Consider the following 23,046-nt stretch of genomic DNA (forward strand, 5'->3'; position numbering starts at 1 on the left):
AAATAACTTTGATAAGAAATGAGGCATTAATATAGGTATATTGTTATCATGTTAACGGTATTTCTGTTTCTCTTTAAGCATTAAACTATCTTACTATATAATCAATTGTCTATATAGGTGACTTTGCAGACATGTTATTGGCTTTTAAAGTGACTACCATCCTTAGATGCAAATTGACAGACAGGAGTTGGAGGAGTTTTGTGTTTAAGGGTGACTGTCACAATTGGCCAAGCTCATGTGTTTTGACATTTAAGAGACATATCAACACAATGTCTGATATTGGCGGTAGGTTGTATGATCTTACCCTGGTAGTCAAGTACTCAAAATTTACAGCAATTACCATTAAAGTCCATAATATTTCTATCGATATCACACTGTCTAAACAATGGATTCATCGGGTTAATGAATCCATGGACATCGTTTTTCTTACATGTAACATACACATCAAATAACCGTAAAAGGACTTTTTAAAGAAACTCCATATTTAATATAGATATTATGACTTTTAATTCGGTCTTTATATTCCAATACCGACGTCAACACTGGCTTAAGAATATTTACTTTACCATCTTACAAAAAAAAAAGTTGCTGCTGCTTGTTAAGATAAATAAAGGGTTCATCTTCAGTAAATTTCATTAAAAGGATTAATATGAATATATTTTATGATATGGAGATGGAGATATAACAAAAACATTTAATCTTATATTTAAAGGTACAGCATTTTATAATTAATTGAAGGCAATTTCATAAAGGGAATAACCATCTTAATGAAAAATAGACCTTCGAAAAGGCCCGTGTATATAGAAGATTGAGCCCCAGATAGAAGGTTGTTGAACAAAACAGGAATATAAATGTTTATTTTAAGATAAATATCATGCGATAATAGCACAGAGAACAAACCAACTGATATTGAAATAAGAATGTATATTGACAAAATCGTTTTGTTTCAATAACTGATGATTAGCCATATATTTTGTCAGACAACAGGGCTAGTATGAAAATGCGATTATTCTTCGGTGTGTTGCATGTAAAATAACAGTTTGAAGCACTTCACGGTACAAAATTACTCTATGAATGTACACGAAGGATAATATCTTAATATGTAGATTTTTTGAGAACATAATTCCTAGCATCCTTATATCAAAATCAGTGAGGGGTAGTTATATGTTACTGAGTACAGGTAGATGATTTATATAGAAACTGGAAAACTCGTCGTTGGTGATCCTGGGGTTACTATCCATATTGAAACATTTACTCCCGAACTACATTACAGTCAGACTAAAGGCATTTCAGGGAATATATATGGGGAAAATATATATGACCAATCAGAGGCATACAGATATATCATTAGAAGATTGCAAAAATTAAAAACACCGTTCGTGAAACGATTTTGTATCTTGTTATAATGAGTTAGATATCAAATTATTTTTATCAAAGAATACTAATTTGAAGTCATATCATACGAATATACACTGTACGCGTAATTAAATGTAGTTCTCCTGAAACCATCATAATAATGAGATATTTGATTGCTCTCATTTTGACCCATATATACTACCCAATTTCATCTTGAAGCGCTATCAAAAATTTATTTTTCAACTATAATGGTCAAGGATGGAACAGCCATTTGAACAGCCATTTTTTAGTGATCACTTGTACGACAATTGTGACGTCATATTAATAATGACGTCAAAATAAGCAGATGACAGTTCATGTACTGGTTGACACCATCTGCGTTTGGTTATTTTACATAGTGGGTTGCAGTGAAAATTTAAACATTTGGCTGTGTAATCAGGGGATTTTATCATAAAATTGTTATCAAATATAAATGTAAGCCTTACACTGCATTCACTTGACAATTATGGGAGCATGAATGCCATTTGAACAGTGACAAATTTATTATAGCACGCTAACGCTTCATGTTGGAATCGCCGCAAACCAGTTGACATCCATACTCCTATATTGTCAACTGATTACAGTTGAATGCTAAAATGAAGGACAAATGCATGCCTGATGGTATCGTATAATTATGCATGCTTTAAGGAGTGTGAATATACTTCAATATTTTATTTCCTGGACATGACTAGCCAGATCACTGTACGCCTCAGTACAGGTCAGCATTTATAGGTTAACCATAGATACATGATTGATCTCCATGTCCATGTCCATGAAAAAATAACCGTCGTTATTTAGGGCGTGATATATAACACTTACGCATGGGTACATGATATGGTTCTCGGCAAATCACATTACAGGATTTACATGTTCATAATATGTCAAGTAATGCTGCTGATAGAGGAAAAAGTATAGAAATACAATAGGGAATAAAATAATTGGGCAGTATGTATATTAGAATAGCTATAACTGGGCAACATGGTAATTGCCGATTGTTATTATTTCTCCGTCATATAAGTAGGAACCACCATCAGACATGTAAATTGACAGAGAACTTTAATTTCAGAGAACAACGGATAAATGGTAAAATAATCAATTGGAGGAGTACCCGGAGAAAAACCACCTGGTGATTGCCCACCATGAGATTTGAACTCATAGGTGAATGCTTATATGTCAGGACATTTTAACCACTCAACAACCGCGGCCCCGCCCATTCATAGCATATATACATAAGGGCAATATAATGTAGAAAAACAGAATTATTTAGTACGTTCGTCAATAATATATTATAAGGAGGCCACCGGTTTCATACTAAATTCACTTTCATTTTCACTTTGATCCATCCTTAAAGCTGTTTTCCAATACAGACAGAAATATATAATTTGTAACTGTAGATCATCCTTTAAAACAGGTTATTACTATATTAAACACGTAGTCTTCAATTATTGCATTAAAGAGTTAACAGTCTATAACCATATACACAATTCTATCATAATCTTTAATGTTATATCCAATTATCTATCTTATAAGGTGCTTAGTTTGAAGTCCCATTAGGTTTTTGTAATATTTCAATCATAAAAATACACATCAAAATGATTGATTTGATAACCTTAAAACATTATTACTTAATTAAAGACGGAGGATTCCGGGAGAATCCGCTGATTTGTGTTGTTGAATCACACATGAGGACCGCTATGTATATCCCTTGACCCAAGTTATTTTTGTCAACTAACATGATCGATGTTGACAGACAACGCCAATGAATAGTTATCTTCTTTTCTTGGTTTTGTAAATGAGGCTATATCAAAACTGCTTAAAACCTTACTTATTTTTTTAATTCTTTACAAAGATTTATCTTGGATTGATATATAAAAAAGTGAGTTAACCATGAAAAGTCAAACTTGGACATGTCCCTGCAAACATTTTTGCAAGGAATCATACATTGCAATATACACAGGTAAGAACGGAGCGAGTACACACGCTCGTTTCAGAGTAGTCTGAGGCGTGTTCTCTACTTATTGATACTGCGTAATTTGTGATTTTGTATACAAATGCTGCGCGTGTAAAGTCGTCAGAATGAAGTATGTAGTAACTTTTATGAGGTAGAACCTGTATATTTAAGACGACGAACATTGTAAAACATTGAATTAACCAGAACATGCCAGTTCTGTCAGTAAATGGAGGAGTGTCAATATGGGCCCTCTGGCAGCCAATACCGATAAACATTATTTTTTGTTTACAGATACCCGCGGGTTAGGCCATATTGATATGACATATGATGATGATCAGGGAGAGTCCCTTAGAGTTATTGGGGGTTAAGGTTAAATAGTAGGTTTTCTGTTTTGTCCATTTATCCATTTTATTAGCCATTGATATGATGGAAAAAGGTAAATTGGAAAATATGACTTTTGTCAAAAAATAGGTCACACTTACCTAATTTGGTAAAATGTCAATTATGCAAGAATAATTTCCTCTGGTGCCATTAGAAATCAGAAAAAAATGTTATATATCAGTCTGCATTGAGCAACACATATGTATATTTGAATATTATAAATTCAGGAAAAGAATATTATCAAACGGCAATCTGATTAAAATACAGATCCTTATAACCACTCCGTTCAATATAGGATCTGACAATACCCGATATGGGGTCACGTTCGGATGACCTTTTACCACGTGTATTCCAGATCAAATACATTTTCTACACATTTCTACGTGAATTGTTAACGCCATTTCGTCCCAGTAAGCATATACATTTAGAATTGTTGTGCACTTTGGGCGAGATGACTACGAACACGAAAATTATTCGGACAGTTTTTTCAAACTTGTTCGTCCCAAGTCAAGATTCTGGCAGTGCCAATTTGATTGGCCATTTCCAAAGGTCATCATGACGTGACCCCTAGTGGGATGTTCTCAGATCCTCATATTAAACGTAGTGATATTAAGGATCTGTATTTTAATCAGATTGATCAAACGGATGGGATAATCATGTCATATCATGATGTCCCAAACATCTGTAAACAAAAATATGTTTATAGGTCATGGCCGCCATTAGGCCCAAATTAACACTCCTCCAAAGGTAACTTATTGATCATCCAGGAACGATAAAGTCATAAGAAATACTGATGTTTAGTTTATAGAACATTTTGGGACTTAAAGTGAGTTACCTCCCTTTTAACACTTCCAAAGCTGTTTTCCGCTATTTGGGCTTTTCGTCACATTCAATTAAATTCAACTATAATAACCAGCTAATTGGATTTAAGCATTCAAATGCATTAAAATAAGAAGACATCTTACAACAGATGAAAAGTACTTGTAAAAAAGTACATTTGATGTAAAAAATATCGGTGAAAATTGTACCTGTAAATTCTCGTTCCTTTTGATTTATAATGAGATTTTTTGAAATAAAATTTTAATTTTCTAGTTTGATTATCAGCGATATACATGTCAGCTCATTCAGAATATGACAAAAAATGAAGGTAAAGTTATTACTGAATTATATTCATATAAAGACAATAAAACATATCAACCATTTTATACATTATATGTATCTATACCTGTACATTATTTGGGTTACCAATACAATCAATGTAAAGAAAAGTTAATTTGATTGACAGTATGAAAATGAATGATAACGTACAACAACAAGAATAAAAAGGCATATAAAGCCATCGGAAATTAGAATTAAATTTTATTACAAAAGCTGAGAGCAATGGAACCTACCGGAATGACAAAACAGTAACCACACAAAGAGTAATTTTATAATAATCTACGGGGTTCGTGATCATTCGGGTAAAAGTTCAGATGTTGACCACGTAACTAGAGTACAAATTGCACAACAAAAGTACACATATACATATTTACTACTAGCACGCAATTAAATCTGATATTATCTAAAAAAGATAACTTTATCACTGAACAAAGGTGATCGTAAATATAGGATCCTACGTATTCATACATGTGTCAGCATTCTTGCCTGACACTGCCTAGTGGATTTTGTACTCACTGATATGAAAAATGGATATAAAGGCCGACACTGAGCCACCCCGTCATTAGTAGAGAACGGTATTGAAGTATAGAAGAGCCCCCTGCTCCAAGTAATGGAGCTCAAGCTACTATTGGTTGTAGCCCTTGTGGCTTCGACTCAGGCGGGTGAGTATTTATTTACATTTATGTTCATATGGTTGATGATGTTATTCTAATTTTTGAATACAAATTAAAATTCAATTTGTAGAAGTTCATTATCTTAATCCATATGATTTAGATGACAAGCAAGATTTTTTTATCATACTATTTAACAGTTGCAGTTAGTTACTTTTTTATTTGTTTGGCTACTCGTGTTTCTATTCCTTTATGTATTCTCGATTTCGTTTGTCGTTCTCTTCCACCCATCTATGTAATTCTTTTTACTCTACTTCTACCGTTCGTTTATACATATTTTTAACTTTTGCTGTTGTCTTTCTTCTGCGGCTATTACTTAACCACTTCGTAATTTGTATTTTTTGAGTTTCCTTATTTTGATTTTCAATTATTATTTTAAGGTTGTTTATGAATTATGCTATGTTTTGGTATTTATATCTTGATAAACTTGTATTGTTGCACTTTTTCAATTATATATTCTTGATACAGGTATTTGTGACTGTTAATAAGACGTTCAAGTAATAAACCTAAAACCTAAACCTAACCCGTATTTGTGACACAAGTTAAAAAATGTCTTCAAATGAGAATGATTTCGGATCTTTAATGATTTTTTTTGTCTTTCAACATTTTTTTCGGATATGTAATACGTACGAGTAGATGTTTATGTACATATATATCAATAAATGCATTTATTTGTTGTCAGCCTTGTAATTTCACTTTTCGTCAATTTACGGAATATTTTGTCATTTGTTCCAGGCCCTATAGACTCAGTGAGAGACAGTTGTTCACAGTCATGTCCAAGTAAGTATCATAACACTCGTTGATTAATGGCTGTACCATTTTTATCTTTGTTGCTTCCTGATATAAAAGCTGAGAACACCAAACCTTTGTGATTGACTTAATGTTGTTAATGTCTAATGAACAAGGGAAAAGGCGAATGGCAAAATAACTTATCCATTTCTTTTATCTAAAGGCACAAACAAATTCGGATACAGACCTGGAAAATCATACGAGTTTGACTATAATGTTAAGACATCAACAAGTGTTAAAGGGGCGTCCGAAGGTTTATCTAATATGGAACTGACGGCCAAAGTTCACGTGGAAGCTCTTTCCAAATGTGATTTTATCCTGAGGGTAATTATTCTATTTTTGCTTTATTAAAAAGTTTACATATCTTTGTTGATTCAATCAATATCTGTTTTTAATGTGTCTTAAAACATTCACCAAGTTGTTTATTGTCTGACTATTCAGAATAATATTCATTGACTACATGTTGCCACAAGTAATTTCATTTCGCTGATTACTTGATAATACAGAGAAAACATTTAATCAAATTCATGCGAGTTCAATGATTTTGAAATTTGAAATAAATAATTTTCATTCACTCCAAGGTTGAAGATGTCCGACTTCATGAAACAGATCCCACGAACTACGAGAACAAGATATTATCAGCTGGAAGTGAAGAGTTGCGTAATGTCTTAGAGAGACACGATCTGCGTTTCTCCTTCCAAGACGGTACTGTAGATGAGTTATGTCCTTCTTCAGATGAAGTTTCATGGGCACTCAACATCAAACGAGGTATCTTATCCGTCTTCCAGAACAGCATGGATGATTTGAGACGCGGTCAGAAAACTTCGGAGGTGAGTTAATTTAACAGAAATGATTAAAGATGATTTCCTTCTCAAAAGAATTACTTAATAATACAGTTTACTAACATCAGTAAAACCATTTTATCATCTTTGAATTCCAATAAACAACTCTTTTCTATCATTTTGTCAGTCCGATGTCAATGGCAATTGCGAGGTCGAGTATTCAACAGAAAACGGCCATGATGGTTACGTAGTTAGGAAGACCAAGAATCTTCTCGGATGTACAGAACGTAACGACTACAGTTCATCTGTTCAGGGCATCCCATACAGAGTGCCTTCCGTAAGTAGTCGACACAATCGTATTTTGTCGAAAAAATTTATATGTAGATTTTCAAACAATGCATATTAAACCAAGAATGACTTTTGATTCGGTATCAATTAATCCTTTCTCCTTTGTCACATATTTCACCCTTGTAATCGATAAATGTAAGTTTCTATCAATGTAGGCTTCTGTTGGCACGTCCAATTATGTTCAAAACAATTATATACAAGGATTATTTTTAACTCCATAAACTATTATATCCCGGTTCATACAAACATTACTTCATCACAAATCTTTACAGGAAAACCAGGCCATCCCTCTCCTCAACAGTGAACATAACTGCCAACAAGAGATTTCATCAAGAGGATTGCTTACATCTGCCAGCTGTATGGAATCCCATACCTTTAGGCCTTTTTCACGAGAGGGAAGTGGTGCTGTTACCGAGAGCAAACAGAGCCTGAATTTTGTTCGTGAATCAATCCCGTCGGCTACACCAGGTAGGGCACACGATCTATAAAGGAAGTAATGGTTATATTAAATCATATATATTACACCCAATACTTACTTCTAGCACCTCTTCAGATACAGGAAAAATACTGTAAAATAATAAAGATATTTGCCGTGGTCTAGTTGAGAGATTTCACTTTTGTTGTCATAGAAATATATGTGTACAGTTACAAATACGACTATAGCTTTCAAATAAGTTAATTCAAGGTTTATGCTATTTTCAAACAACTTCAAAAAAATAAAAAAGAAAAAACCAAAACGAAAGTATTTTATCTAAAAATATATTACAGGCGCAATCAGTGATCGACGAGGAATGACATTCGAACATGCGTATGGCCCTGACAAGTCCATCCGGTCACAAGCCGAGCTAGAAGAGAAACTTATGGATATTTGTAGGAATACACAACAGGATATTCGTCCAGAAACCCCACAGTTTTTCTCCGACTTGGTGTACTTGATGAAAACTGTCGACTCACAGGCTCTTCGAAGAGTCTATCAAAAACTTCGAACCGGAAGTTTATGCCCTAACAACATAAAGAGAGTACGGTAAGAACACATGGTATTCACATCGCATGTCTTGGCCGACGTTTTATATAATTAATACAAAAAGTGTATAAACTAGCTTAAATTACTGCATTGAATGATCTGAGTTAAAGATTGCTACTTTACATTCTATGAAAATATACCCAAAAACTGATTACCAAAAAGAGAAAGATTACTTTCAAAAACTGTAGATAACGCATTTAGAGTTGTCCCGTTTATATCACTCTTTTCACCATAGTTTTTTTATATGATATTACAGAAAGTTTTTCTTGGACGCAATCCCTATGGCAGGAACTAGTTCCTCTCTGAGCATGCTCACAGAACTAATTAACAACGATGAAATCACCGGGGTGGAAGCTGACATGTGGTTGACAACCCTATCCTTCATTCAACACCCGACAAAAGATATGTTGAGAGAGGTTATGGTGAGTGCAACAACTCTGTCAAAGTGATGTGCATTGTTTTGCATATTACCCAAGTCGTTTCAGAAAAAAATAATGTACTGGATTAGTGAACACTACTTTTTGGTGTAGTTAAGTCATACTGTATGATTTAAAATTTCAGCCACTTCTTTCAAGAAACAACGGAAAGGCTATGCTAGCCGTTACATCTCTGGTCCACAATTTCTGCCGCAAAAGGACCTGTGATAATGATATGGAAGTCCGCAGCATCATTTCAACCATTGAAGGAAAGATTGAATACGGATGTAACGTGGACGGAGACAGACTGCAAAAGGTACCGCATTTCTAACTACAGATTATGGAATTAAGATTTGAAATTTGAATTTTGAATTTTATTCGATAATATTGTGATATAATTGTGTTTTAAACTTTTCAGACAATTATGAGAGTCTCCGCGCTCTTGGTAACTCTGGTCATGCTACAAGTGCAGTTTCAACGATCAACACTTGTTTGACAAGAACAGAAAACCCAACAGACGTCCGACTTGCTGCCATAGAAGCGTTCAGACGAATTTCTTGTGATGCTGATGTATGTATTTGCAAATTTTCTTTATATCACGAGTGTCTGCCCAAACGTGAAATGAAATGAAAATTAGGAAATAAGTATTGTTTACGTCATTTTATTTGTTTTGTATTTACAGAGAAGCGAATTACAATCAGTTTTTGCAAATAGAGAAGAAGATTCCGAGATCAGAATCGCCGCCTACCTTGCGCTGATGCAATGTCCAACTTCTGCAACCATCGCCCTTGTCAAACAGCAACTTGAAAATGAGGATGTAAACCAAGTTGGATCATTCATTTGGTCCCATCTGTCTAACATCCAGGAAACATCGAACATTCACAAGCAAAACATCCGAAGAATTTTGCAGAATGAAGAGCTGAGGAGAAATTTTGATCTCGACAACAGGAAATTTTCCCGCAACTACGAAAAGTCCATTTTCCTTGAAAAACTTAATGCAGGTGCAGCGATTGAGAGCAATCTCATCTGGTCTTCTTCCTCCTTCCTACCCCGCTCAATGATGGCCAATCTGACAGTGGATCTCTTTGGCCACTCTGTCAACTTTTTTGAAGTTGGAGGTAGAATTGAAGGTTTAGAATATTTCTTGGAATCCTACTTCGGACCAAACGGTTACTTCAGTGACAACGAAGCTGCCGAAATTAATGAACACACCATTAAAGGCATCAGTGGCAGAAAAATAAGGAACATCAACAACCAGGTGAATGTCAATAATTAACATAATCGCGGCGATGATATTACACTTTATTGAATAATTTGCTTGACGTTCTATTATAGTTATTTTCTTATTTTCTCAATATCATCACATCAAAAGATATTTGGCTTAAAAGTCAGTAGAGGTCATTGAATGATTATTTTTCTGCATTTTCTTGCTCATTTTATTGTCAACTGCTTCATTTGCTTGCTTATAGTTTGGATCTGCAATGAATGAACTTAAGGGAACGCTTTACACAAGAGTTTTCGGAAATGAACTTGGATATGCTCGTTTTGATGGAAAACAATCATTGTTCAACGAAGACTTCAACATCTTGGAAATGCTGATCAGTATGTCCAAAAACCATGATTATACACTTACGCAAAACTTCATGTTCATGGACTCCAGCATGATCATTCCAACGAGTTCCGGATTCCCACTTAACCTTACAGTAAATGGAACCGCTACAGTAGATATGAAGGCTACAGGTAAAATGGATTTGCGGAAAGTCGGCACTAGTCCAAGAAGTTTGATCATCCGTGGTGCTATTCAACCAAGGTAATTATATGCAACATACATATAAAAAGAAAATCAGTGATTGATGTGTGAATAGTAATCATGGTTTTGTAATAGTAAGTTGTAGCACATGATAGAACGCGGCTAATTATGCAAAATGTTACAGATGACTCTGTTTCAATGTTAATGTACATTATTGCATTAATTTCAGTGCTGCTCTCGAAGTATCAAGTATGATGAGCGTTGATGCTTTTGTAACAAAAAGCGGAATGAAAATGGTTTCAACACTGCACACAAGCACTGCTCTTCAAGGAAATATTGAACTTGCCGATGGTCATATTTTGGAGATGGAACTTGATATGCCCCGCGAGAAGATGGAAATCGTAAATTTCAAGTAAGTATGGAACTGTGATAAATTGCTATTTTCACCATAAATCAACGTCATTATCTTATTTCTTAAATATTTCACTTATTTGACACAGGACTGCCTTTTTCACCGTCCACAAAGATTTGCAGCGTGAACAGCAGATGGTTACTGAAAATAGACAAACCCACAAAATTTGTACAGGAGAAGATATGATAAAGATGACAGGTGTTCAATTGTGCGGCGAGATCCAGTTTCCCAACGCTTCATTACAAACGGACGCACCATACTTCCCACTGACTGGGCCAGTTAATTTGGCTGTTGATCTAACGAAGAAGGACACCCTGACAAGCTACAAATTCGAAACCAAATTTGTCAAGGTACACCTACTCAGAACTAAGTGGTTCTATTGATATTTTTGAGTTGATGGTTCGCTTTGATTGCTTTGAATAATTGTGATATGAAACTAGTTAGTATTTTTTAAACCTTAAATATTAAAAAAAATGATTTGCTTTACAGCACATGTCATACCATCGATGTTGAAAGATCACTTATACAAAATAGTTAAAAAATACCTAATATGAATACCTTATAATTTCAGACAAAGAGGAGTTTAGCAGCTAAGATATCATTTGATACACCCGGGTCCACTGTAGATAGAAATATGGGAATTGATTTCTTGATGAACAGCATGGACAAATCTTTGACACTGGATCTCGTTTCTCCATGGAAAAGGGCAAGCTTGACAGGTAATTAAGGTTTTGTATAATATGTTTTATAATGGTTTATATTTATTTCAGATGTCTCTGTTCAATTATCAACGTTAATTCAGATATAGCATCTTGCAATATATGTATTGTACTTTCATATCTAAAGCGCCGCTTGGTATGACATGGCATGTCTTTGTTAATCTGGTTAAGTTGTTGGAACTGATATTTATTTTCAAATGTGCTTAACATCTTTTCTCTCATTTGTACTATTCGCTGAGAACATTATTTGAAAAATGTTTTATTTGTAAAATGAAATTCATTAACATGTCATTTCTTGGTAACTATTTTGGTATTTTAGTATACAATATTACGCATAATATAAATACATGTATTAAATAATTTCTTGTTTTTGTCTAATTTATTATTCCCCGCTTTCTCCGGGGGATACTTAGTGACAAGGTTAAATGCCTTAAGGGCCAATTTCGATCGCGCCTGTCGATGGACCTTATTTAGTTATGGCTCTTTGAACTACTAAAAATGTTTAAGCGTTCGCCCCTGTGAGGAAGGCTCTGGGTTCTGTCCCCTGGCCGAGGCACACCAAAGTCTATAAAAGTGGTAGTGTCTGCTCCTGCTTAGCGCTTAGCAAACAGGGAGTTGGACGACTGGTTCGCCCGTTGTCAGTATAATGTGACCGGGTGGGGTGTGTTGCTTGGTGTCTTCGTCGGCATGTTTCAGTGATATAGCACTATAAAAAGGACAATAGCTCCACTATACAAGAAGACACAACATGAATATACCGCAGTCTCCCAAAACACGCACCTCCCACAACATACACGCAACACACCGCATACATGGGAGGCCGTCCTTACATGACCGTAGCTGTTAATAGGACGTTAATTAATTAAACAAACAAACAAACTAACTAAAAACGTCATTTTCTGCCATTTCCGTGCAATAAATGTAAACCGATTTTCTTCAAACTTAGTAACAGGGTAAAATGCCTTAAGGACTCGGCCAAGTTCGATCAAGACTTTCAAAGGACCTTATTTAGCGGAGTTATGGCCCTTTGTGTAAATAAAGAAAATCAGTTTCTGCCACTTCCGTACAATAACTGTAATAGATATTAACCGATTTTCTTCAAACTTAGTAACAAGGTTGAATGCCTTAAGTGCCTGGCCAGGTTCGATCAACTCTCTCAGCGGATGTTATTTATCAGAGTTATGGCCCTTTAATCTACTACAAATGTCATTTTTTCTGTAGTTTCTGTGTAATAACTAACAAATGTTAAAACTAATATTGTTAAAACTTGGTAACAAAGTTTAATGTTTTAAGGGCTTAGCCAAGTTCGATCGCCACTTTTGACAGATCTTAATTAGCAGAGTTATGGCCCTTTGATTTAAAAAATAATCATTTTCTACCACTTCCGTACAATAACTGTAATAAATATTAACAAATTTTCTTCAAACTTGGTAACAGAATTAAATGTCATAAGTGCTCGACGAAGTTCGATCGCCACTTGCGACGGACCTTATTTAGCAGACTTGGCCAAGTTCGATAGCCACTTTTGGCCGACATTATATTTACCTACAATATGTCCTGAAAGCGGCGGATGGAAATTCCACGAATTTGCTTGTTCTAATATAAACCATAATTGATATAACTTAAAAAGTTGTAAACTTCATTCTTGTTCCAGGATCTGTGGCATATGAACGTGTACACAAACAATTTCAAGGCCGTCTTCTTATCGATACGGTCCAGGAGTATTCAGTGAATGCTGAGGTCCGACAGAGTCGTAGAGGTTCCATTTACATCTATACCCCAGCAGTTGACATCACCATGTCAGGCCGAGATAGTATCTCTCTCACTGGCTCTGTTGAATATCTTCCATCCAAGTCTGTTGAGGGCGATCTCACATTGACCGGTATCACAGTCCAGCCTGTGAAGGGAAGATGTAAGTATATTCACTCATGACACCCTTTGATGTTTAAAAACGTATTTCAGTGACATGTATCATTTAGTAACATTCCTTTTAACCTGTTCTTGTGTTGAAAATAATAAATTCATGATTTGATTTCAGTTTCCATTCAGAACAAGAAAACTATCCGATCCATAGAAGGTGGCATAAGTTTTACAAAAGGCAAAGAATATAGTGTTGATGCCAGGGTCCAGACAACAGGAACCGCAAAAGCAATCAAATACAGACCACATTTGTCTGTTCGTACACCACTAAAGCAAATAATTGTATTTGGAGGCACCGCTGATTATAGGCGTGGAAAATCTATCGCAGTCGATCTCACACTCAGCAAGATTGTCGCTAAAGACATTAAACTCGAAGGTGAGTGTGCTCGTATGGAATCTTTTACTCAAACGCCACTACTACTTTCAAAACTTCATCAAAAGGTATCTAAAGATATCTACTGACAGCACATATGTTTTGTATCAATGGGCAATGTTGAATGTCATTATAATTGTTATATTTGCAGTTAAAATTCGCAACATGGGAAAACGATACCAATCAAAGGTGGATATCACAACCCCCTACCTTATCACCAAGATCCAATCCAGCATTGGGGTCAAGGGCGGGAAGGCTTTCGTCACTAGAACTACTCTGGACTACATTGTCCCAAAAGTTATTCGAGACAAAGTCACTGTCAATGGAAAGGGAAACCTCGCGATCACGAAAGCCTTAAAGATGTTGAAAGGCACACTGTAAGTTATGTTCATTCTACAAATCATTAACGTTACTATTACGAAGTAGTTATTGCAGGTAAGATACACAAGTATTATCAACACTCTTATGTCGTCATTAGATTTTACTTGCACTACTTTTAGTTTAAAGTACTATCTATTGGAATTAACCACCGTATGCATGTTGCATGTATCGTGTTAAGACTTAAGATATTGCATTATTGCTTGATATATTTCCTCTTCTTTTACCTTTTAGAAACGTCGTTTTCAAAAGGCGACCTCAATATAATATCGATACATCGGTAGAAGCCAGTCACACCAGAAAAAAAACTGGATTGACGTTTGACATGGGCTATGGTGAAAACGAAAATGACCAGAACAAACGAATTACTCTTTCCACCACTGTGAAACACCCACGTTTGACTTGGCCTGAATCTACATTATCTACAGATTTTGACCTTAAACATTTGGGAATGGTAAATATTTCATGTCGTTCTTACCTTTGCCATGTGACGTAACTATATCTCCCAACTAGGCATTTCGCAATCGTATCACAGAAAAGCTGAGTTTTCAGTTATCTTCGCATATTACTCGAAATTATACTCGTCATGACCTCCTACTCTCAACTTTGTTGCATTTGGAAAATATGACACGTTTATTTCTGTTACAGGGTATTGATGTAGGATTCCGAACCAGTCATACACATGATCGTAAACAACTGGAAACGTCTGTAACAGTATTACCCGATCGGGAGAACGAAATGTCTGCCACACTTCGCCTGAAGAACAAAAGCAAAGGAACGAAAAACCTGTCAGGTACACTGGCACTATCTTATGGCGGCGAAAATATTGAGGTAGGTAATGATTTGAATGAAGGAACTGATGGAGAATTCACAAACACCCTCACCGCACAATGGGCACAGTCGAAGAGAAACACCATCGTCTCAACTTTCAGATTACCGTCCACACACGAATTGATTGGCTCTGTTGATGTTAATCTCGCCGACATGAAGAGAGTCCGTATTTCTGGTCAATACCTCCTCACATGGAGGAACATGAGCGCTACGACAGAAGTCCGTATTGCTGGAGATATATATGCCCTTTCTAGTTCATATCAACTGATCAGAGGAAAATCTAGTATCGTTACAGATATTAAATACCCATCCAGACACATTACATTTGAAAGCGATGTGACGAGAAGTTTGCCTCTTTACGCAGTCAGAACCAATCTTCTTTGGGATGCCAACAGAGATACTTCCAAACGTTTCCTCGTAGACGGTCAAGCAACCATAGAAGACATCAATACCATCGACATTACAGCCAACAACAAATCGCCACTAGGCGTATATACTGTAAATCTGAAACACCGCGGTGGTAATAACTACATATCACACGCTGACATAGAATGGGGCCGATCAAAACGCATCACCGTAGACACGACCTTCAGCAACAAGAGAAACAATAACTATGCAGCAACTCTCCAGATTTCCTCTCCATTCCGAGGCTATAGATCAATCGCTTTGGAAGGAACTCATCTTTCTGACAGTTCTCGTTACTCAACGAGTCTTGATGTAGACTGGAAGCCTGTCAAGAAGATCTCGACGACAGTGATGGTGCAGAAACCAATTTCTATCTCAAACTTTGAAGGCGAGGTGGTTGTCAAATGTCCAGTGAAAGGATTCCAAAGGACAACATTTGGAGTAAATCATAAATTTACCGACAGTTTATCATCAATGGCTAAATTTACGTGGAACAAAAATCTTGTACAACTCAACGTAGATGCTGCTAACAAAGGTACATCGTCAATTCGAGATGTAACTGGACGCGTAAGCTTGAAGACGACGATTGCTCAAATTGGTTCTATGTACATAGGTGGAAGACACCACGATGATGGCACAAGATTTGTCAACAACTTCAGCGTAAATAAAGACGGCCAGGGTCTTGCGTACGAAGGCGAAATGACTCATGACCGATCTGGTTGGCAGGTGCAGAACAACGGCCGACTTTCCCTAGCTGTACAATCCCACTCGATTCAATCTTCATGGGATCACCAAAACACGCTTAGCGATGTTAGAACCAGCCTCAATGGTAACTACGGAAACAAAAATATTGAAATGGAACTAAACGGAAACCAGAATCTTGCCATCGAACGTGGAACTGCCTCCCTAAGGATGGAACTAAGAGGCAATGTCTTGCCAACTCTGGCTATTTCAGCAAAGCATGACCATGCTAGTGGATCATTGACCAATGGCCTAACTATTGAGCGGAACTCGGAAACTCTGGTGTCAATGAAAAACGTTTTTGGGAACGACAACGAACGTATTGGCTCTACCCATACAATGGAAGTAATGAATGAAGTTTACGCTGTCAAATTTGATTGTAAATATAACGACTTCCCATACACTGGAGCCATGCGTCTGGAATGGGCACCTAGAAAGAGCATTACTATATCAACAAATTTGAACCAAGCAAATGGTTTGCTCAGTGGAACAATGAGTTTACAGTCCCCAGTTATGACGGATATTGACATTACATTCAACCAAAACAAAGAAGCAAGAGAACTTATAAACACTGGTTCTATTCATTACGGATCAACTCAAGTTCTCTCTGTAGAAAATCGTATGAGGATGGACAACAGCAAACGCGTTTTCTTCCTTGTCACTTCAGGATTGGAAGACGTACCAAGACTAGAAACAAATATGTTGTTTACCGGAGATTTGAATGCATTCCAAGCTTCAGCTTACTTTGAATTGGAGCCAATTGTTTCTAGAATGTCAGTTTCTTCTCAATGGAACATGCAAGGAGATATCATTGGAAACCTCAGGATTGATACGCCATTTGCCGTGCTTCCTTACAGTCAACTCACGATCACAAGTAAACTTCAAGGAGAGGAAAGGATTTCTGTTATCAACATTGAATATCTTCCAAGGCGCATTTTGAAATTGGAAAATTCTTACAAGAACTTGCCTGGCGATCTTCTCGGAAGCCTGACTCTCACTACTCCATTTGAACAGCTTCCTCGCGTAGGTGGAATGGCAAAATTCATTGGAAACAGTCGGCGATTCAGATCTAGCATCGCACTAGAGGACATACACGGCCAAAAATATGAGGCAAAAACCAGTTTTGGAAATGAGCGAAGGCTAACTGGAGAATTGTCTCTCAAGGCACCTCATATCAACGATATCGTCGCTATGATCAACCATGAAGGAAACAGCAGGCAGTTGACCAGCCATGGGCAACTTACCTGGTTGAATGGGGACAGATATCAGACAGTTGTTGAATTTACCCGCGAAGGCAAGCTGGAAGGAAAAGTCATACTGAAATCTCCACATTTTGAAGATATAACTCTAACTGCACATCATTCTGGAAATGCTCAGAGATTCCAGTCAAATGCTATGCTACTATACGGAGATCAAACATCCGAAATGGAAATAATTTTAGTGAATGATGGCAATTTAGAGTGTTCCGCAATCCTTCGTTCACCATTCACTGGTGACATGTCTGCTATCATCCAACACAATGGAAATATTAATGCCTTCCAGTCCCATGCTGAAGTTCAGTACAAGTCTCAGAAACAGTTTGAAGCTGATGCTACTTTCAACAATGCAAACACCGAAGGTACTCTCAAACTGAAAAGTCCAATGTTTAGACCTATCACTGTGCTATTTAACAAAAATGGAGAATGGAGCAACTTCCAGTCACATGGTGAATTACAGTATCAGACAGGAAGCAGGATAGTAATCGATACGACCTTTAACATTGTCGACAGAATTGAAGGATCTTTCAGAATTCAGACACCATACACAGAAGATATATCAGCCGCTGTGCACCACACTGGTAACCTTCGAAACTTCCAATGCCATGCTGAACTCATTTATCACCCAACAAAGAAAATTGAAGGCGATTTGTCATTTGTAAACGCCGACAGGAAAGAGGCTTCATTTGCTCTGAAGACTCCATTCTGTGAAGATATTTCTTCTGCAATTCAGCTCGAGATGCAATCTGCTCTCTTCAGTACACATGTCGAAGCTCAATATGGCAGCGAAAAGATCCAAGGTGACGTTTCCCTGGGATGGGGAGTGAGAAAGTTAGGATCATTTGCTCTCAAAACACCTTTCACAGAGGACATGCATGCCGCTTTTGACCATTCTGGAAATTGGAAACAGTTTTCTAGCCATGCCGAACTTAGCCTCAGTCCAAGGGATAAAAAATATGAAGCTGACATCACCTTTGCAAATGCAAGAAAAATCAAAGCAACTGTTTCTGTAAAATCTAAGCATTTCGAAAACGTGAACCTAGCCTTCACCAATAGAGGACGTTTAGCTAAATTCAACAACAAAATGTCTGCTCAGTACGGCGAGGACAAATTGGAAACCGACCTCACTTTCGCTTTGAGACCATCCGTATCCACTGTTCTAGTCGTTACAACGCCATTCAAAGGGCTTCGTAAGTTACAAGCAACAATTAAACATGATGGTTCATGGGAAGCATTTAATTCCAAAGCAACGGCAGCGATAGGGAAATCAAAGATTACGGCCAGTGCCAGATTTACGCTATCACCATTTAGCGCTGAAATCGACGCTCAAACACCATTTGCGGGATTCAAACAAATAGGTGCCTCACTTTCTCATGTAGGAACCTTTTCACGATTTCAATCAAGAGCAGAAGTCACCTACGGTAAACAAAAGTCCATAACTGGTGACCTGCAATTCAACAGTCAACCATTAACTGGACAGGTGATCATCACAACTCCATTCACTGGATACGAAACATTGAAGGCAAAGATGACACACGAAGGAAGCAACAACGTGTATCAAAGTACAATCAATATCAATCTACCTCGTAAACAAAAGCTATCAGCTACAGCAAATATGGACTTGACTTCTGGAGTTTCTACTGATTTAGCAGTAGTTACACCATTCAAGGGCTACCAAAAAATCAATGCCGTTTTCTCACATACAGGATCCCTTTCAAATTTTGCATGTCATGCAGAAGCTGGAATAGGTCCAAGGACTATAGTTGGCGATGCCAGGTTCAGCATGTTGGATATGGTATCTGGAGAAGCTACTCTTACAACACCATTCCGTGGATTTAAAAAGACACGTGTAGCATTCTCAATGGATGGATCATCCCGCGATTTCCGATCCCATGTTGAGGTCACATTGCGCAAGGCAAAACACGAAGTTGATCTTGCATTATCCGTCCTATCTAACGTCGCAGGAAATCTTGTAATCAAGAGTCCGTATGTGAGGACGATTAAAGCGACCATTTCTCATTCTGGAAATAGTCGTGGATTGACATCTGAAGGAAAATTGGTACGTGGTGTTACAGAAGTCGTATCTGGACAGTTGAACTTTAACACAGAACCCTCTGTTACGGGTACAGCCACTGTTAAGTCTATGTGGACATCGCCTGCGATTGTCACCTTCTCCCATTCTGGCGATCTGCAAAATTTCAATTCACAAATCGATGCAGCCTATGGAGATTCACATGTTATTGCCGAGGGTACCCTCGATACGAGACGGGATATTTCCGGTAGTGTCAGCGTAAGAAGTCCTTTCTATCCATTGGAAGATGTTAGAGCAACAATGTCACATGCTGGAAGCTTCCTGAACGGTCGATACCAAGTCGGCGGTAGTTATAAGGGAGAGGAGGTTGAAGCTATCATCACTGTTGATTCTGAGACAAAGAAGGAGGTAGTTATTGATATATCAACACCATTTAGGGATTATCAACACATGAAAGCCGCATTGAGCCATAAATGTACTGATGAAATGATGACAGGAAGCATCGAAATGAAACTGAACGAAGACAAGGTTGAAAGCCAAGTAAATGTCAATATGATGAACGGTCTCAGTGGAAGATTTATAGTGAGGTCTCCTTGGTACAACGATATAAGTGGTGAATTAAGTCACTCAGGAAATTTCCCAGCGTTTACCACACACGGCGAATTGACATACAGTGGCATGAAGCAGTTCATGACAGACATTAGCCTTGAAACTAATCCACGCGTAACTATGACCGCGGCCATCACAACCCCATGGGAACAGATACGTACTATTGGAGCTACAGCTAGACATCAAGGTTCTATGGAAGATTTTTCATCGTTCTTGGAGCTCTTGCGTAACGATCAGAGGATGGTAGGAGAGGTTACCATTAATTCCCGAGACGGATTAGATGCCAGAGTAACACTCAGCACACCATTCACAAAAGATGTATTGATGACAGTAACTAAGCGAGGAACACTGATAAATATGCAAACGCATGCAGAGTTCACTTATGGTCGCGTCAAGCAAGTCGAATTAGACGGATCCTGGGATTTGACATCTTCCATTGATGCTTCAGTTATTCTAAAAACACCAGTTGAGGGCTTCAATAATTTGTTATTCAAAATAAGTCATGTTGGAGGAATGAATGGCTTCCGTTCTAATCTCGTAACAGTCTACTACATGAACCAGCAAATTGAAATGGAAGCTGTATTTAAAAACGGTGCCACACAAGAAGCCACAGTAGTCTTCACATCGCCATTTACATCTGATTTCCGAGCTTCTTTGGTGAAATCATCAGAGGAGACAACTGGAGAGGTTTATTACAACCAAAGAGAAAATCTATACACCAAGATCACTTATTCAACATCACCTGTGGTAGAAGGATCCTTCCTTTTGAGAAGCGTTATTCCAGGCATGGAAACATTGAACGGAGCATTGAGACATGAAGGCTCTTTCCAAACAACCAAGTCTCATGCAGAATTTACTATCAACGGCCAAACATCACAAGTCGATGTGACATTTAAGAACGGATTTAAAAAACAAGGTTCAGTACGAATCAGGACACCAATGACAGCTTTTGAAGATATTGGCGCATCGTTTTCCCACAAACTAGGTAGAACAATCCTGGAATCTGCAATACAGGTGAACAAAGGCGAACAGCAAATTTCTGCCGACATTTCTCTCAGATGGCGTAATGACATCGAAGGATCATTCAATATAGCAACACCTTTCATGAAGTTCAGGAACGTTCGTGGCTCGTTTACAAACTCTGGGACAATCCAACAATTTACATGTCATGCCGACTTCCAGTATGCTCCATCTAAGAAATTGTCCGGCGATATCACGTTTTCCTCTACGAATGCATTTGAAGGAAGTGTTTCCATCAACACTCCATTTGTTGGTTATGAAACCATGGCTGCTGCATTTAGGCATGATTTCTCAACAGAAAACCTTTCCAGCCACCTTGAAATATCCTACCAACCAAACCAGAAACTAGAAATGGAAGTGACTGGCTCTCTCGGAGACTCATCTCGAGGTCAAGTTGTGGTGAGAACACCATTCGCAGGATACGAAGAGACAACTGGTTCGTTCAGTCAGACTTTAAGACCAAATGGCTATGCTGCTCATCTAGAAGCTGTGTACAGTCAAGGACAAAGACTGGAAATGAATTTGAATGTATCTCCTAATGAAGGTCAATTTGCTCTTAGAACTCCTTTCCCTGGATTTGAAGACATTTCAGTAGCGTTTAACAAAGAGTGGACATCAGACAGAATATCTGGCCATGCTGAAGCTGCTTACCAAGGACAGAAAATGGAACTCGATATTGTTTTGTCTGTATCAAACGGAAAATTGGTCATAAAGACTCCTTTGTCTGGATATGAAGATATGTCTGCCAGTTTCACTCACCGAGGAACAACAGAAAGTTTCGTTTCTCATGCAGATATTTCTTACCTCCAGCAACAGAAATTTGCTGTTGATGTAACATTTTCGATGAGAAACGGACAATTATCAGTGATGACACCGTTCAAAGGTTACGAGCAGATTGCAGCGGCTTTTACCAACGCAAACAGTAATGACGAAATGTCTGGTTCCGCTGAGATGACATACTCTACCGGAAGGAAAGTTGAGATCGAATTTACACTTTCCTCTACGGCTGGTCATTTAACAGTAAAAACGCCATTTGCTGGGTACGAGGAAATAACGACTGCGTTTACGCATCAATTTACAAGTGAACGTTTCACTGGAAAGGCTAAGATTTCACCAAAGCCCAACAAAAGTATATGAAATTTCCATGGACCTTTCCCTGACCTCTGGACAGCTAACCATAAAAACGCCTTTGCAAGGCTATGAAATGATGTCAGCAGCCTTCACAAACCGAAAAACAGAAGAGCGTTTCACTCACCAATCGGAACTTACCTATCTTCCCGGTAAAAAACTGGAACTAGATATCACAATGTCGCCAAGTGATGGGAGTTTTGCTGTTCACACACCATTCTCTGGATACGAACAATTGTCGGCCGCTTTTACACACCAAATGGCAGAACAAAACATGGATACGACTGTAGAAGTTACTTACAGGCCTGAACATAAGATCAAGGTTAGTGCATCTGTTTCGTCAGAAAGTGGTCAAGTTACTATTACGACGCCTATTAGTGGATATGAGGAAATGACAGCAGCATTCACAAACCAGATGACAGGTAATAACATTGCTACCCATGCAGAGATTACGTATTTACCCGGGAGAAAACTGCAAGCAGATTTCTCACTTTCGTCAGAAAATGGTCAAATTACTGTCATGACTCCATTCAGCGGATACGAAGAAATGTCAGCGG

General features: G+C 37.6%; 2 protein-coding genes across 2 annotated transcripts; both read left to right on the forward strand.

Annotated features, from left to right (window-relative positions):
• The first annotated feature begins 5,340 nt into the window (after positions 1–5,340).
• Positions 5,341–9,411, forward strand: LOC138312943 (vitellogenin-like). The gene is made up of 10 exons (XM_069253646.1): positions 5,341–5,547; positions 6,292–6,336; positions 6,509–6,669; positions 6,927–7,175; positions 7,315–7,464; positions 7,748–7,943; positions 8,244–8,499; positions 8,756–8,921; positions 9,061–9,231; positions 9,334–9,411. Exons 1-10 carry the CDS (start codon positions 5,496–5,498, stop codon positions 9,409–9,411), a joined length of 1,524 nt encoding a protein of 507 aa, XP_069109747.1. The 5' UTR covers positions 5,341–5,495.
• Positions 9,412–9,603: 192 nt separating this feature from the next.
• Positions 9,604–22,498, forward strand: LOC138312944 (uncharacterized). The gene is made up of 10 exons (XM_069253647.1): positions 9,604–10,173; positions 10,385–10,725; positions 10,895–11,077; positions 11,166–11,427; positions 11,649–11,796; positions 13,451–13,708; positions 13,835–14,092; positions 14,241–14,466; positions 14,702–14,921; positions 15,116–22,498. The coding sequence occupies exons 1-10, from the start codon at positions 9,673–9,675 to the stop codon at positions 22,496–22,498; spliced, it is 9,780 nt and encodes a 3,259-aa protein (XP_069109748.1). The 5' UTR covers positions 9,604–9,672.
• Positions 22,499–23,046: the final 548 nt, after the last annotated feature.

Source organism: Argopecten irradians, unplaced genomic scaffold, assembly GCF_041381155.1.
Source record: "Argopecten irradians isolate NY unplaced genomic scaffold, Ai_NY scaffold_0535, whole genome shotgun sequence".
Taxonomy (NCBI): Eukaryota; Metazoa; Mollusca; class Bivalvia; order Pectinida; family Pectinidae; genus Argopecten; species Argopecten irradians.

Bases quoted from the DNA above. Each gene is read 5' to 3' on its own strand.
- LOC138312943 (XM_069253646.1), top strand. From the start codon at position 5,496: ATGGAGCTCAAGCTACTATTGGTTGTAGCCCTTGTGGCTTCGACTCAG. The intron at 7,465-7,747 runs GTAAGTAGTCGA...AAATCTTTACAG, and splicing joins TCCCATACAGAGTGCCTTCC to GAAAACCAGGCCATCCCTCT. The intron at 9,232-9,333 runs GTACCGCATTTC...TAAACTTTTCAG, and splicing joins ACGGAGACAGACTGCAAAAG to ACAATTATGAGAGTCTCCGC.
- LOC138312944 (XM_069253647.1), top strand. From the start codon at position 9,673: ATGCAATGTCCAACTTCTGCAACCATCGCCCTTGTCAAACAGCAACTT. The intron at 10,726-10,894 runs GTAATTATATGC...CATTAATTTCAG, and splicing joins CGTGGTGCTATTCAACCAAG to TGCTGCTCTCGAAGTATCAA. The intron at 11,797-13,450 runs GTAATTAAGGTT...TTCTTGTTCCAG, and splicing joins GAAAAGGGCAAGCTTGACAG to GATCTGTGGCATATGAACGT.